The following is a 13,839-nucleotide window of genomic DNA, read 5'->3' as shown; positions in this document are numbered from 1 at the left end:
AATTAGTATTCTCAAGAAGCCATGAAAGGGAAGAGACAATTTTGTGGCATTTCTATACGAAGCCTAGACATATACAAGATAAGCCCACGGGAAGCCCACAGCAGCAGTCATTGGCAATAATGCAATCTTCAGCAATGCTCATTTAAAACATCTGTACTGGGAGAGAAGTCAGTGGTCTTGATTGAGTCCTAAACAAATCAGGAATCAACGTTTGCTGACAAATTCTAGTTCAGCAGTTTACCCATATACAACTGCCAGATGAGGACACACTTTATGCACATGATGAAGTAGGGTCTAATCCAGGGAAGAGGAACCTGTGGCTCTCCAGATGTTGTTGGACTCCAGTTCCCATCAGCCCCAGCCAGCATGGCCAATGCTCAAGGAGGATGGGAGCTGGATCCCAACAACATCTAAAAGACCACAGGTTCTTCGCCCCACTATAGCCCATGACAGGAACAGAGCTAGGGCTCTAGTCCCATGGAAGGAAGGTACCCAGAAGTGCAAGGTGGTCAGGCACGAGGCCAGTCCAGTGGCAAGTAGTCCCACAGGTGGGACAGGTACTACAGGGGTATACTATGCGTATGACAACTGCATGATTACTTCACTTACTGCCGTGTTAGCCTATGCAGCATCGGTTACCTGAAATGGGGGAGGATGTTAGTATTTCACGCCTCCGATGCTGCAGGTGAGATTGGTGTAAATCACATGCCTGTCTGGGAAGAGTGTGGGAACGGAAGACAGTCTTATCTCTTCCGTTGTATGTACTATTGTACTGTACTTTTGCTTTTACTTGTTCCTCTGTTTCCCTCTTGGAGCTGGAGAGAGAGGACGCCATGACTCCTTTGTCTGTACATAGCGAGTAAATAAATACGTAGATTAGCTCTACGATGTCTCATGCTTCTTTGCTGTGTTTTGCTAGAAGATTAGTGTGCATATATCATTTGATATATGCCGCTGAAGCGCACTGGAGAAGAAGGGAAATGCCTTTTCCAGAGCTGCACATACCGGAGGACGCTCAGAGTTTGGGGGCTGCAGAAGGGGCACCTCCAGGGTGTTTTTCCAACAGCTGTGTGGCACAATGCTTGTTTCCATACTTAGGGTGCCCACCTACTCCTTTTGACCATTCATTTTATTTTCTTCCCTAGAACACCGGGGCATCAAGTGAAGACAGATTTTTGGGGGGCGGCAACAGTCTCTCACAGAGGAAGGTTCTTTCAGCTCAGGTCTCTTTCTCCACCCCCAACCCAACTTTCTTCCTTTGTGGTTTTGTCACAAATGGTTGATGAAAGCATCACTGCGGTTTTGGGAACGGAAGATGAAGGGGACTGGAAATCAGGACAATGAGGAAGCGGAGAGACTCTGAAAACAAGAACCCAAGATGGGGCAAAGGCTCATTTGGATGCAACTCAGAAATTGGGCAATCAAATTCCAAAGACAAGGACACTCAAGACGAGTAAAAGGAAAACAGAAGCAAGAAGAATGGAAAGAAATTAAACAGGCAAATGTGGCAGGAAGTGCAGAGAGGAGGGAGGGAGGAATGCATGTCTTTTGGGACATGGAGACAGAAGGGTGTTTTGGTATTTTTAAAAAAGAAAGTAAAAAAATAAAAATAAATAAATTCAAAAAGAGCAATTCAGAAATAGATGATGAGATTCCCACTATAGGGCAGAGCAGGCAAAGGTGGGCCGTCACTTACTTTGTCTTTGTCCTGGAGGGCCATTTGAGCACAAAAAGCAAAAAGGGAAAACAAAAACAAGGGAAAAAATGTGACTTTTTTTTTAATCCATGTATTTTACTTTGCATCATCTGGTGCACATCTGGTGTATCTAGTAGTATGGCCTTGAAAATATGGCAAACCTCACCAAAAAAATGTATGTTTAAAGGAACTCAAAGATAAGGCAGATAGTTAACCAAATAAAATTAACTGGAACGGAATATCTGCAAAGCAACAGAATAAAAATAAAAATAAAAAAGTAAAACTGGCTCAATAAGTATAGTTTCCTAGAGAAAATTACTTACCAGTAGTGACAAGGGTTTGTGCCCCCAGAACTTACATTGGATCTAGTTTAAGAATATTGGACAAGGAAGCAGGGCCCATGGAGAGCCCATCCACAAAATATATCAAAGGACAGGGGAATGCAAAGCGAAGGAGGGGAAGCACGTTGATTAAAATGGGGTAAAGCACGACAAGGGCAGAATGGGTTTTAAAGAGTTTAGAAGGACAACACAGCATATGACGGACTCAGAGCCAGAATCATTCCACTGTATCACCAACAAGGTGGTACCACAGTCACTTAGCAAGTCATACAATATGGCGGCCTGGTGGGTTGTAATCCAATGTAGACCAAGTATCTGCTCCGTGCATGGAGGACATGGTGTGTGTGTGGAGCCTGTGAGAAGGAAGAGGAAGTGGGGAATAATGAGTGGGCAAAGCAGGGAATGGGGGCTGTGAGTGGTACAATAAATGGGATATCTTAGAAGAGATGGGGATGAAGAGGGCTGCCACCTCTTCTCCAGACACTACATGTTGTCCTTTAAAACGTCTTGTTGGAGTGGGAGCTGCTTCTCCTCACCCACCCATCCCCCTCATGGTCCTGTCCTCAATCCCCCTCCTATGGAGAAACGCCATCTTGCTCCAAGTGGTGATTTCAAGGGCCAACTGGGACGAGAGATAAGCAGCCTTATGACAGGGAATGGTGTTGGTGGTGCCTGAAATGCAGGGAAGGGCCTGTGGACAAAGTTATGATTGGACTTCACTGGTGATCCACTGCTAAAAAATGAACATAAAAACTCCTGTGGGTGGATGTGGGGAGAACCTCACTCTGCCAACAAGCCAAGGAGTCTTAATAGTGAGAATTTTGGCCACTGTTACAGGTTCTAATGAAAACAACAACCCACACCACAAGACACACCACCTAAGTAATCCTATCAATTTCGAACCTCCTTCTTTGCAGCATGAGTCTGTGACTCACCATTACACGAAACACAAGACCTCACATCAGTTGAAAGCCATTGGTCATTGGCCATGCTTGCTAGGGTAATGGGAGCTGTAATTCAGCAACCTGGGGGGGGGGGAGGGAGAGGTTCCCCACACTTGGTTTGAAGCCAGTCAAGAGCCCCTCATAGTTACGCCATTTACATTTCCCCCTTTTTGTTTCATGTCTTAAAGAGGCACAAGTTTGTTTTGAAATACATCTGCTTCTTCTCTAATATGATAGGGAATCTCAGATAAGTAAAGAGACCTTGAAAAGGAATACTGTCGAAACAATTCATCTGTGAGATCCAGCTGCCCAGGAAGTTGTTAATTCTAAGGGAAGATGGTCCCTTATCAGAAGATAAATGATCTGTATATACGAAAGCAGAGTGACACAAGATTACATTCTGCCTCTTTTTTTTAATGAAGGCCAGTTGTCGACACTGTCCTCTCCAAGGACAGTCAGCACCAAACATATTTTAGTTGTATTCCACTTTTTAAATTAAAAATCCTAATGGAACAACTAATAACAATGATATTTGAAAGAAATCTAGATGGTGGGAATGCCCTCTGGCTCCAACATTTGGACTGATGCTTTGTGTTTTTTGCTGCTTTTATTTCCCCCCTCTAAATCATATGCTCTTTATTTATTTAGAAAATACAAGCTCTGTTTTGCTCCTAAATTTATAACTTTGATTGTCTTGTCCTTATTTACTTCTTCTTTCACCCTAACCCTAACCCTTCCTTGATTTTACATTAATTAAAATACTTTATAAATATATGGAAATCTGGAAGTGAAGTACTTCTACTATCCTAATGTTCACATTCACTGACATTAGTTCTAAGCAGTGCCTGCTGTTCTTCCTCTATTGGTCACTGCTGTAGCATTCAGGCAAACAGAAACTACCTTGTGAGTAATCACAAAAGTATATTTTATTTATCCGTTTTTGAAATCATTATAACCCAGCCCAATTCAAGATAGCAGTGCGGGCTACAAAATACAAAATAAAAGTAACCAACCAAACCATAAAAATAATAGAACCATTAGAACCAAACAAAACATAATGTCAGCTGCCATGTTTGCTGTTCACATCTCTACCCCACCTGCGTATAAAGCAGGGCTGGGTGTCCTATTTTAACATCCCCCACCCCACATTCCTTCTCAACTGAGGGGAGCAGAACCTTTCTCCTCTCTTGCCTTGCTTAGGGCCCTTCCAGACTAGTAGGTTTTTTTGTGTGGCTAGCATGCCACTGACACAATAATGGTGTATTAGTGCTAGATCACCACACACCCGCACATCATTCTGCATTCCTGCAATGTGTCCCTTGTCTTGCTGCAGAATTGCCACCTGAACAGGTACGGTTGCACTTCAGCACAAAAAAGGGGAACGAAAAGATAAATCAGAACATTTGTGGCATAAAAAGGTACAGGATTTTCAGCAGGAAGCTACAGGCAGACATGGAAAACCTAAGAGAGGCAGAGAGGTTGGTGGGTGAAGTCTTCAGGGATGTTAAAGATGCACCCCACTCTCCCGAAGACAGCGCCTCTGCTGTCAGGGGAGATGGGGGGGGGGGCTTGAGGAAGAAGAGTGTCACTCTGAGGCAGATGGGAATGTTTCTTTTGAATGGACCATTTCCTTGGAGGAAGAAGAGCTATCCTTTTGTGTCAAGGAAAGCTCTCTTGGGGGGTGGAGGGATCCTGGCAGCAGCTGATTCAATAGTTAAAAACATAGATTGTTTGGTGCAGGATGGACAAGCAGACCACAGAGGAAACTGCCTGCCTGCCTGGTGTGAAGGTTGTTGGTGTTGCTCATCACCTTGAGAGCCTGGTTGATAGTGCAAGGGAGGAATCAGTGGTTGTGGGGAACATTGACACCACTGACATGGGAAAACCCAGTCATCAGGTCCCAGGATCCAAATTTAGGTTGCTAGGTAGGATGCTGTAAGCCAGGACTTCCAATGCCTTGGCTTCCATGGGCAGGGACAGCTGGAGAGGCACAGCTTTGTGGCCTCAATGTGTGGAAGAGACGATGGTGTCAGGAAGAGGGCTCTGGATTTGTGAGGCAATGGGGAGCATTTTGGGGCGAGCTAGGCATGTACAAAAGGCACAGGCTCCACTTGAACCAGGTTGGAACCAGACCATTGGCGCTTGAAATGAAAACAGTGGCAGAGTAGCTATACAATCGATTGTGGCGGGAGCTGAAGGGAGCCAAATAGGGTCCAGTTCAGAACAAATTTTCTCCCTGAGGTGAAGGGGATGAAACTTAGGAAAATTTAAATGGGGTGTGTGCAAAGCAAGGCATTATATGTGCAAGGGGACAAGGCAGCAATTCAGAGAGGCCACTGCTCTGCAGCTCAAAAGGCAAGTGTCAAAGACACATGAAGAGAGAGACTGTATTCAAGTCTCCGAGCCAAGATGGCCCTAGAAGACACATTGATATAGTGGACATGAAGGAAACTGGGTGGGAGAGAACCAGCAGGGCACGGTTATCTCTGGTGAAAAACTCAATGGGAAGGACGTATCAGAGGTGGTGGTGCTTGGCACGTCAAAGAGGGCATTGAGCCCAGCATGTCAGAAATCCCCCAAGCAGCAGACTCTTCCACTGTGGTGATACTGGGCCCCAAGAGCAATCTAAATACAGACGTACCTTGTAAGTCGAACAGAATCCATTCCGGAAGTCTGTTCAACTTCCAAAATGTTCAACTTCCAAGGCGCGGCTTCCGATTGGCTGCAGGAGCGTCCTGCAGCCAATTGGAAGCTGCGTGGGACATTTGGCTTCCAAAAATCGTTCAAAAACTGGAACAATCACTTCCAGTTTTTTGTAGTTTGGGAGCCGAAACGTTTGCGTTTACAGGCATTCGGCTTCTGAGGTTCCACTGTATTGGGAACGTGCTATTGTGTCCCAATCAAAATGTTCAGGGAGATCTTGAGATGAGCAGAAATTGAAGGCACAACAAGAAGGACGCGCAGGGTTCCACTGCTACAGGTAATACTACCTTTGACTCAACTCTGATGCTGGGAGCTGAGGCAATGGGCTGTGTGTGAGAACCTGGGGGGAAAGTTCAGATTCCCACATCCATCACTCAATCCCTCTTTGCTTTGTACATGAACAGAGTAGATCATATGAACAAACAAACATGGCTGCCCCTACCAGGGAGGCTGGTGTCCTTCGTAGGCATGGTTTGCTCTAAGATGCTCTCACCCCCACACTCCTTTGCCCTTCTGTCGCTGCTTTGGATCAACTCACCCCAACACGCTCTGGGTAAACTCCTGCGCGCAAGAAGGAGGCCTTCCAGCTATCCACCTCCTCCTGGGTCTCACAGGCCAGCTCCAGCTGCCGGTAATCTTTGTACACATTCCTGGGGCAAAAGAAAACAAAAAAATTAACTAATATAAAACACATTTTAAAAGTTATTTTCACACATATATTCATTTTTAAAAAGCACGCTTTATCCTAGTATACGTATTTTCTACATATACTCAGCTGGGAAACTTTATTGCAAAATTCTGAGAAGTGAGAATTTCAAAGGAGGACCGTGTTTCAGTTTGTGGATTGGTCCTGAAAATATGAATTAGGTAGATTTGGCTTTAACTGAGAACTGAGTTGAGTTTCTCTCCCATCTGTGGTCACAAGTTAGCCAACAACTAAGGAAAAGGGGCCAAAAGGAAGTAATCAGTCTATATGCTGCTTGTTGTGAGACTGCCAGCTGACGAACAGTTCCATTTCCAAACAAAGTTTGCAAAGCCTCTTCAAACCACAGTTTCAAAAAATGACTTGGAGGTTATCCCTGGCCATATTCGCCCAGTCTGGACATCAAGCAAACCATGGCTCCAGTAGGGATGCTTCGTTAACTTGTTTTCTGTTAATCCTGCCATAAAGGGTCCAGATTTGCACCCACCAGACTAATGTGAGAATTTGCACTTCTCTGAATTTTGCAATACAGTGCTCAGCTGAAAAAAATGGACCAAAAGGGGTTTTACAAAGGTATATTTTAGGATAAAATATATTTAGAAATGAGATAGAGCTCATCTTTAAATATAAATTTCCATACAGATTTTTTTTTTAATGGCAGATTACTGCACAAGGAGTGGTGGAACTTACATAAGAAATAACTCATCTGAAACTGACTGAGCTGGAAATATGCTGATGCATCCATCTGTAGGTTGAAATCAACAGAGCAATGGAGGAGGGTGCAACCCCCAGTTTTCCAAATAATAATTTGGAGGATCATCTGAACCGAGTTTTATTTGTCAGACAGAGGGTGCAATTTCGTATCATACACTGAGGGAGAGAAGGGTACAGAGAGGCTCCCATTCAGCCTTAGCCTCGCTTGCAACACCAGCTGCATCAATGTGAGGCATAAACCACTTCTTTTCTGTGCAATTCAGCTGGGTTAGTCATTTGCAGCCAGGGATCTTCTGCATCTCTCCACCATTGCATTCTGTTGCTGGCTCTTCTTACACAGGCAGCCACCAGCCTTGTATCAGGAAAGTCACAGAGCCCAGTAGTTGCTTTGTACTTTAAAAACAAAATGTGATATATCCTGATCACAGATATCCCATACCTGTATCCTGCTTGGTCCTTAGAAAGCAGGGCTTTCAGGAAACAGCGCTTTTACACTTTCCTATAGCATCATCCCCCCTTGTCCTTTATACACCTAATTATCCCAAGAGTAAACACATCTGCCATCCTCTGCCTTTACTGATGCCTTTACTAATTGTCACCTTCTGCCACCATGGGGCCAACACCTGCCTCTTACACTCCCACCTTCCTAACACTTGCCATCCCATGACCTCACTTGCCTCACACTTGCCATTCTCTGTCCTTCTAAAACCCCAAAATGTGCAGATGGAATGGTATTACTGGAATTTCAGATAAAGGGCAGCACCTCTGCTCAGTGTTGAAGAGGGCAAAGATGTGCTTGCTGGACATGAAGCCCTTCTCGACATCCCGCACCTTCAGATTATCCACTGGCAACATGTATTTCTTCTCTTTTTCCTGAAAGGCACAAGAGCACCCGCCAGTTATTTCCCAGCCCTGATAAGCATTCAACACCGTTGTGGAGTGTGCTGCTTTCTATTTAAGTAAAGGGGCTAATAGCATTAGCAACCGTCATATTTATTTAGCTATAAGTCGTAACAGAGAGAAGAAGAAAGATGTTCAGAGTTGAGCCACAAAACCGGCTCTTGATTTCCAGAAGCATGCACGGTAATGTGATTTCCCTTGTCCGACAGCAAAAAGCACACAATCTCACTTGATGTAATAAAATTATCCCTGTGGACCATTGATCCCCTGCTGGTGAGGCTCGCTGACCTCCTGGAAAAGCAAAAATTTGACCCTCTTCTGTCAGGCAAAGATCATAAGACGACCCGGATGGTCGCCAGATTCTGTGAACAGATCTGTAGGCGCAGACCACCCCCCAACCCAAACTAGTTCGTTAAGAAAATCCCCAAACTCGGTTCCATGGGTGTCTATAAGCTTAAGTGTCTATACGCTTATCACATTTATAAATTTTAAATTTATTGTTGTACATTGTTTTAAATGTTTGTTTTCCTTCTGGGATTGTACCCCCAAGTGAGTTTTATAAGCTGGTCTCCGAATGTAATAAATTATCTATCTATCTATCTATCTATCTATCTATCTATCTATCTATCTATCCCTGTGGATAAACTCAGATATTTCCCCACATAATCTTTAAATAGAGGACACCGGGTAATGTAGTGAACAACGTCCTCTATTTTCCAAAACACACAGGAATGCTGTTCCAAAGGTGATTTCTTAAAGCAGCTACCCAGAAGGTCAGAGGACACAGCACCAACCCTCAATTCTATATATAAAAAAAACAAAACAGTTCTGCACAGAGCAAAGGGAAAGTCCTATTCACAATTAGGAGAATGGTGGGGAAATACAAGGAAAAGTGTGGGATAAAGATCAATTGATTGGAAGACATAATCTCCCCAACAAACGAATCTGAACAGATGTTCAATAAAGACGGGGCATTGCACAGCCCCCCCCCACATAAACTCTGTGCACAGTGGCCACCAAGATGTCTCTGGGAAGCACGAAAGCAGGACCTGAGCACAAGAGCCCTCTCCCCAGCAACTGCAGTTCAGAAGCTATCTCCAGCCATCAAGGCTGGAGAGTCCATGAAGAAGGCTGATGCAATTTGTCCTGGGCAGCAGCTGCGGGGTGGCCTTGGGTAGTCATACTCCTCTGAAGTCTCTCAGCCCCTCTCACCTCACAGAGTGTTTGTTGTGGGGGAGGAAGGGAAAGGAGATTGTTAGCTGCTTTGAGACTCCTTAGGGTAGTGATAAAGCGGGATCAAATCCAAACTCCTTTTCTTCTTCTACTGATAGTGTCATCCTCCATAAATTTGTCTAATTCTCTTTAAAAGCCTCCCAAGTTTAGCTATTTATTTGTTTATATCCTACTTTTCGTCCCAAAGGACTGCTGGGCAGCTAACAACAAATGATTTTTCTAAAACCTCTATGTGTTCTGAGTAGAGGACTTTCTTCCATCTGTCCTGAATACTCCAACATTCAGCTACATAAGATGTCCAGTGAGAGAGTGTTATGCTGTTCTAGTGTTACCGGGATGGTCAATAAGCAGCTCACCCAGTCTAAACCATAGCTGTCAACCTTCCCCTTTTTTTGCAGGAAATTCCCTTATTCCAGCGCCGCTTCCCGCTGCTATCCCGGATTGTTAGCTATCCCGTAGACTGTCCCCGGGACAGGTGAGGCTGCTGATCCCTTATTTTTGAGGCTGCTGATCCCTTATTTTCAAATCTGAAAGTTGACAGCTATGGTTTAAACCCATAAATGCATCTTTCTGTGACCACGTTGCAAATCAGAAGAAAACACTGGTATATTTAAAATGACCTACAGGGGGAACCATTAAACCAGGAAGAGGGACAAACGTTTCCGTCAGCCCAGAAGCCTCTCCTGCTTTCAACTGCGGCTGCTTTATTGGAAAACTGAAGCAACATGATCTCTTACAGCAAGACAGAAAATGGAAAAGGCAGGCTGGCTGGCAATTCTCAGGCGCCAAAATCTAAGTAGAAACCGCAAAAGCAAAGAAGGGGATGGTGTGTGCATTGTTGTTTGAATTCTGACTGCTGTCCTGACTATACCAAACAGGGTTGCTGGGCTTTCTCCTTGCTGTTTGAAAAGAACAGACGGCGTGTCTCACAAACACTGTAGCCACAGGAGATTTTAAAAAGTGAGCAGAAATCACTCATTCGCCCCGGGGTGAGAACCTCAGGCCCAGGGACCTGCTATGTCCACACACTTCCTCTCAATATTGGACCTGCCTAGGGTGCAAGTGCAGAGACAGCCTCACTATTCTCCGTTCCATCCATACTTGCTTTTTTAAAGGGATCGCTAGACACATTCCTGAAAGTAGGAGGAAAGGTTGCAGCATCCGGTATGTTTTCATTTAGAGAAAAGGCAAGCAACAGGCGACGTCATAGAAGATTATAAGATGATGGATGTGCCCGCAAGGAACCATAGTTCTGGAAATGCATTTTACTCCACGATCCCATTCAGTTGTTTCAGAGACATGGAAATGGGTGGCCCCTTTCAATTCTATGAATCACATTCGGGTCAGGTCATGTTACTAGTCATTTCCTTTGCTTTTCCCAGCACGAAAAAGTGTGTTGTTTGTTTGTTTAAACAAATTGCAGCACAACAACTGTGAGCTTTAAGTCAGGCTAAAACTTGACCAAGGCCACCCAGTGAGTTCTTGTGTTCAGGTCCTCTTGCTGGTTTACCACAAGTATCTGGCTGACCACTGTGAGAACAGGATGCTGGATCCGAAGTGCCCTTGGCCTGATCCAGCACCTTCTGTTATGTTGCTACAGCACCTAAGTTCCTGAGAGCTCTGCTGCATCAAACCAAGGTTCCACTTAACCCAACCCCAGAGTTCAACAGTGACCACCAGATGGTTTTGGGAATCCCACATGCAAGATATGAAGGCAGAAGTCCACCCACCAGGTTACTAGTATTCAGAAAGACAAAGCAAATTATTGGTTCTCCTAGCTCACCACTGCCTATGCTCAATGGTTGTGAGGGTTGCAGGGGGGGTGTCTCCAAGCTCTACTGGAAGATGATGGGAGCCAAGCCCTGGACCTTCTTAATGCAAAGCAGGTACCATTGAGCTACTGTCTGCCAAAAAATTAAAATAAGATTCTAGTTCTCGTGGTTCTCTATGGGCTGCATTAAAAAGGAACATAGGAATCTGCCTTATACTGAGCCAGAGCATCTGGTACATCGAGCTCAGTGTCATCCATACTGGCTAAGGGCTTATCCTCATTTACCTGCACTTAAAAGCCCTATATCTGAGCATTTTTGCCTTTGCTCTCCTGGTGAAAATCCACTCTTTAGTGCTCAATCAAAGCAAGCATCAGTTCAGGTTTTCCATGGATTGCCATTGCCTCTGATTCAGCTTTAAAAAGCGGGTTTTTGGGGAGAAATCTCTGGGAGGGAGGTGCTCAGACATGCCTAGAAAGAACAGAGGAAAGGTAAGTGTGGGTCAGAGGTGCCAGCTTCTCAAGATGATTGAGGGGGTCCGATGTGAGGGGGGGCCCAGCCCCAGGGGGGGCCCAGCCCCCTCCAAAAAAAACTATGGAGGGGGGGAATGCACCAGCCCCCAGGAGCTGGTGCTTATGACATGGGTCAGTGGCTCCCTGGGCCTTCTGACAAGGATTTCCCCCAGTCCTACCCAAAGCCCTACCCAGATGCCAGGGAACACAACTGCAATATTTCTAATGCAAAGCATGTGCTCTAGCACTGACTTTTTAGCTAATAAGCACAGGCAGAACCCTCAAGGTGTATAATTCTGGAAAATTCTGTGAGTTGAAGCAGGCGAACAGTGATAGCTTTCCTGGATCAGTTGTTCTAGTGTCATCATGTCCTTGCAGCAAACTCACAAGGGTGTTCATTGGCACCATAAAGGCCTTTCCCATCTGATGATTACAGGCTGAGGTGCTTATGAATACCAGTTGCTGGAAATAACGGGGGGGGGGGGGGGAGAATGTACATGTTCAGGTCCCACAGGAGGCCAGAATAGATGGACCATTGGCTTCTTCTTAGGTTCTTATGTTGCTGCTATGGGAGAAAGCCAGGGTGTGTCTGGCTCACAGTCCATTGCTCCGCAATCCTTTGCTGCTACTTACAATTACTGCTCAAAAATTTCTACCCATTTAAAATCCTGAAGCCATAGGATATGGTGTCTCACCACCAGAAAGATGTCACTGGGAGAAACACAACTACAATAATTTGCTTTCCTGTTCTTCTGGATGTACTTCAACGCTAACATTCATTCAATTTTCACTGCTAATATGTGCTAAATGCAAGAACATTAAGGGCAGCTTCACAACTTAGCTATATGCTGCAGGGAAATCATACGGTGCAGCTCTTGCTGAGATGGACAACAGTGGCCAGCCAGCAATGGGTTTCTTATCTGAGTGTCCTTCTACATTTAAAATTCCTTGCCCATGGAAACATAGCATGTCAGGGATAAATAACCTAGGCTAGGCTTCTTCCTGGTACACTGGTTTCTAAGTGCCTGTTGTTGCTGTTTATCCTGGGGAACATTCAAGCTTGTCATCTGGAGTCCAACAAGAACCGCATGATTCTTGCTGGTCACATTGTTTGGCTATGACACAGCCCCTTCCCAAACTTTGGTGTGACACATGCATGCTTCTCGTTGCAATAATAACCACATCCAATTATATTATGTACGGTATGTTGTTGTTACATGCATACATGGTAGAAGGTCAAGATTATAAGGTCGTGTAGGAATTTCCTAATGTAGGATGCAGTCCTGTAGGCTATATGTTCCTACAGCTGCTCTGCATGTTCTGGTGTTGACTTGCAACTGACCTCCCACAGTACCCAAAAGCTACTGAGCTCTTCAAAGGAATTCTGCTCTGAACTAGCAACTCAGCTCTTGGAAAGCACACATTGCCCCTTGCCAGTTATGTGGCTCAGTTAGGAAACACCAGTGAAGCAAGCTCAAACTTTTGCAGCAGTCCTGGATGCAATAAACTAGGCTAGCAACAAGCAAACCACCCTAGGATTCAAAGTACCAGCTAGGGTTGCAATCTGGCATATCTGGATGTGACTGAACTGCCGGTAGGACTTGCAGTGCGATGCAAGAGACCTTCTTGGACCCCCCAGTATCATGACCCTTCTCTTGCACACATGATATGCTGTGCCATTGGCCCCCCACTCTAAATTCCTGGCCTCAGCCTCTCAAGTATTTCCATCTTCTCCCCTTTCAGCCCAGCCTGTTTTATATCAATGCTCTGACTTCATTTCCTGAATATAGAGACAGGAAAATGTGTAACGAGCTGCCGAGGGCCGAGACCTTCAAAGTGTTGGATGGGAGCCTCCAGCCCATGTGTTAGCAATCAAGCTGTGGGTATGTGTGTGTGTGTGTGCAGTGGCTGAAACGACCCAGAAGCATCCCAGCCAAAGGAGTAGGATGGGGCGAGCAGGCGGGGGCTGACTGGCAGGAGGAGTAGGTGCCTGCCTGCCTTGGGGTTGGGATGCAGCTTTGGGCTCAGGACCAAGACATCTGCAGCCTGCATCTCTCATTCTCTTATTTAAAATTAATTATAAATTTTATTAGTATTTTCCACACAACAACAACAACACAAAAAATATCAAAAGATAACAATACAGTCGTACATCGGGTTGAAGTTGCTTCAGGTTAAGCCTTTTCGGGTTGCGCTCCGCGGAGACCCGGAAGTAACGGAGCACGTTACTTAAGGGTTTTGCCGCTCGTGCATGTGAAGACGCTCAAAATGACGTCATGTGCATGCACGGAAGCGGCGAATCGTGACCCGCGCACACGCAGACG

The 13,839-nt window shown here is 45.2% G+C and overlaps 1 protein-coding gene across 16 annotated transcripts in view; it reads right to left on the bottom strand.

Moving 5' to 3' along the window:
* DNM1 (dynamin 1) overlaps nt 1-13,839 on the bottom strand; it is a 129,662-nt gene that overhangs the window by 19,334 nt on the left and 96,489 nt on the right. For all 16 annotated transcript variants that reach the window (XR_014507080.1, XR_014507081.1, XR_014507082.1 and 13 more), the window contains 2 exons: nt 7,865-7,974; nt 6,223-6,334 (listed from right to left, as the gene is read on the bottom strand). Coding sequence is in view for 12 of the 16 variants with exons in the window: in XM_083422975.1 (XP_083279101.1) it covers nt 6,223-6,334; nt 7,865-7,974 (222 nt within the window). In the remaining 4 variants the exon portion in view is untranslated. The remainder of the gene's footprint in view (nt 1-6,222; nt 6,335-7,864; nt 7,975-13,839) is intronic.

Source organism: Podarcis tiliguerta, assembly GCF_965153285.1.
Source record: "Podarcis tiliguerta genome assembly, chromosome: Z".
Classification (NCBI taxonomy): domain Eukaryota; kingdom Metazoa; phylum Chordata; class Lepidosauria; order Squamata; family Lacertidae; genus Podarcis; species Podarcis tiliguerta.
This window is presented reverse-complemented; position numbering and strand designations above follow the sequence as displayed.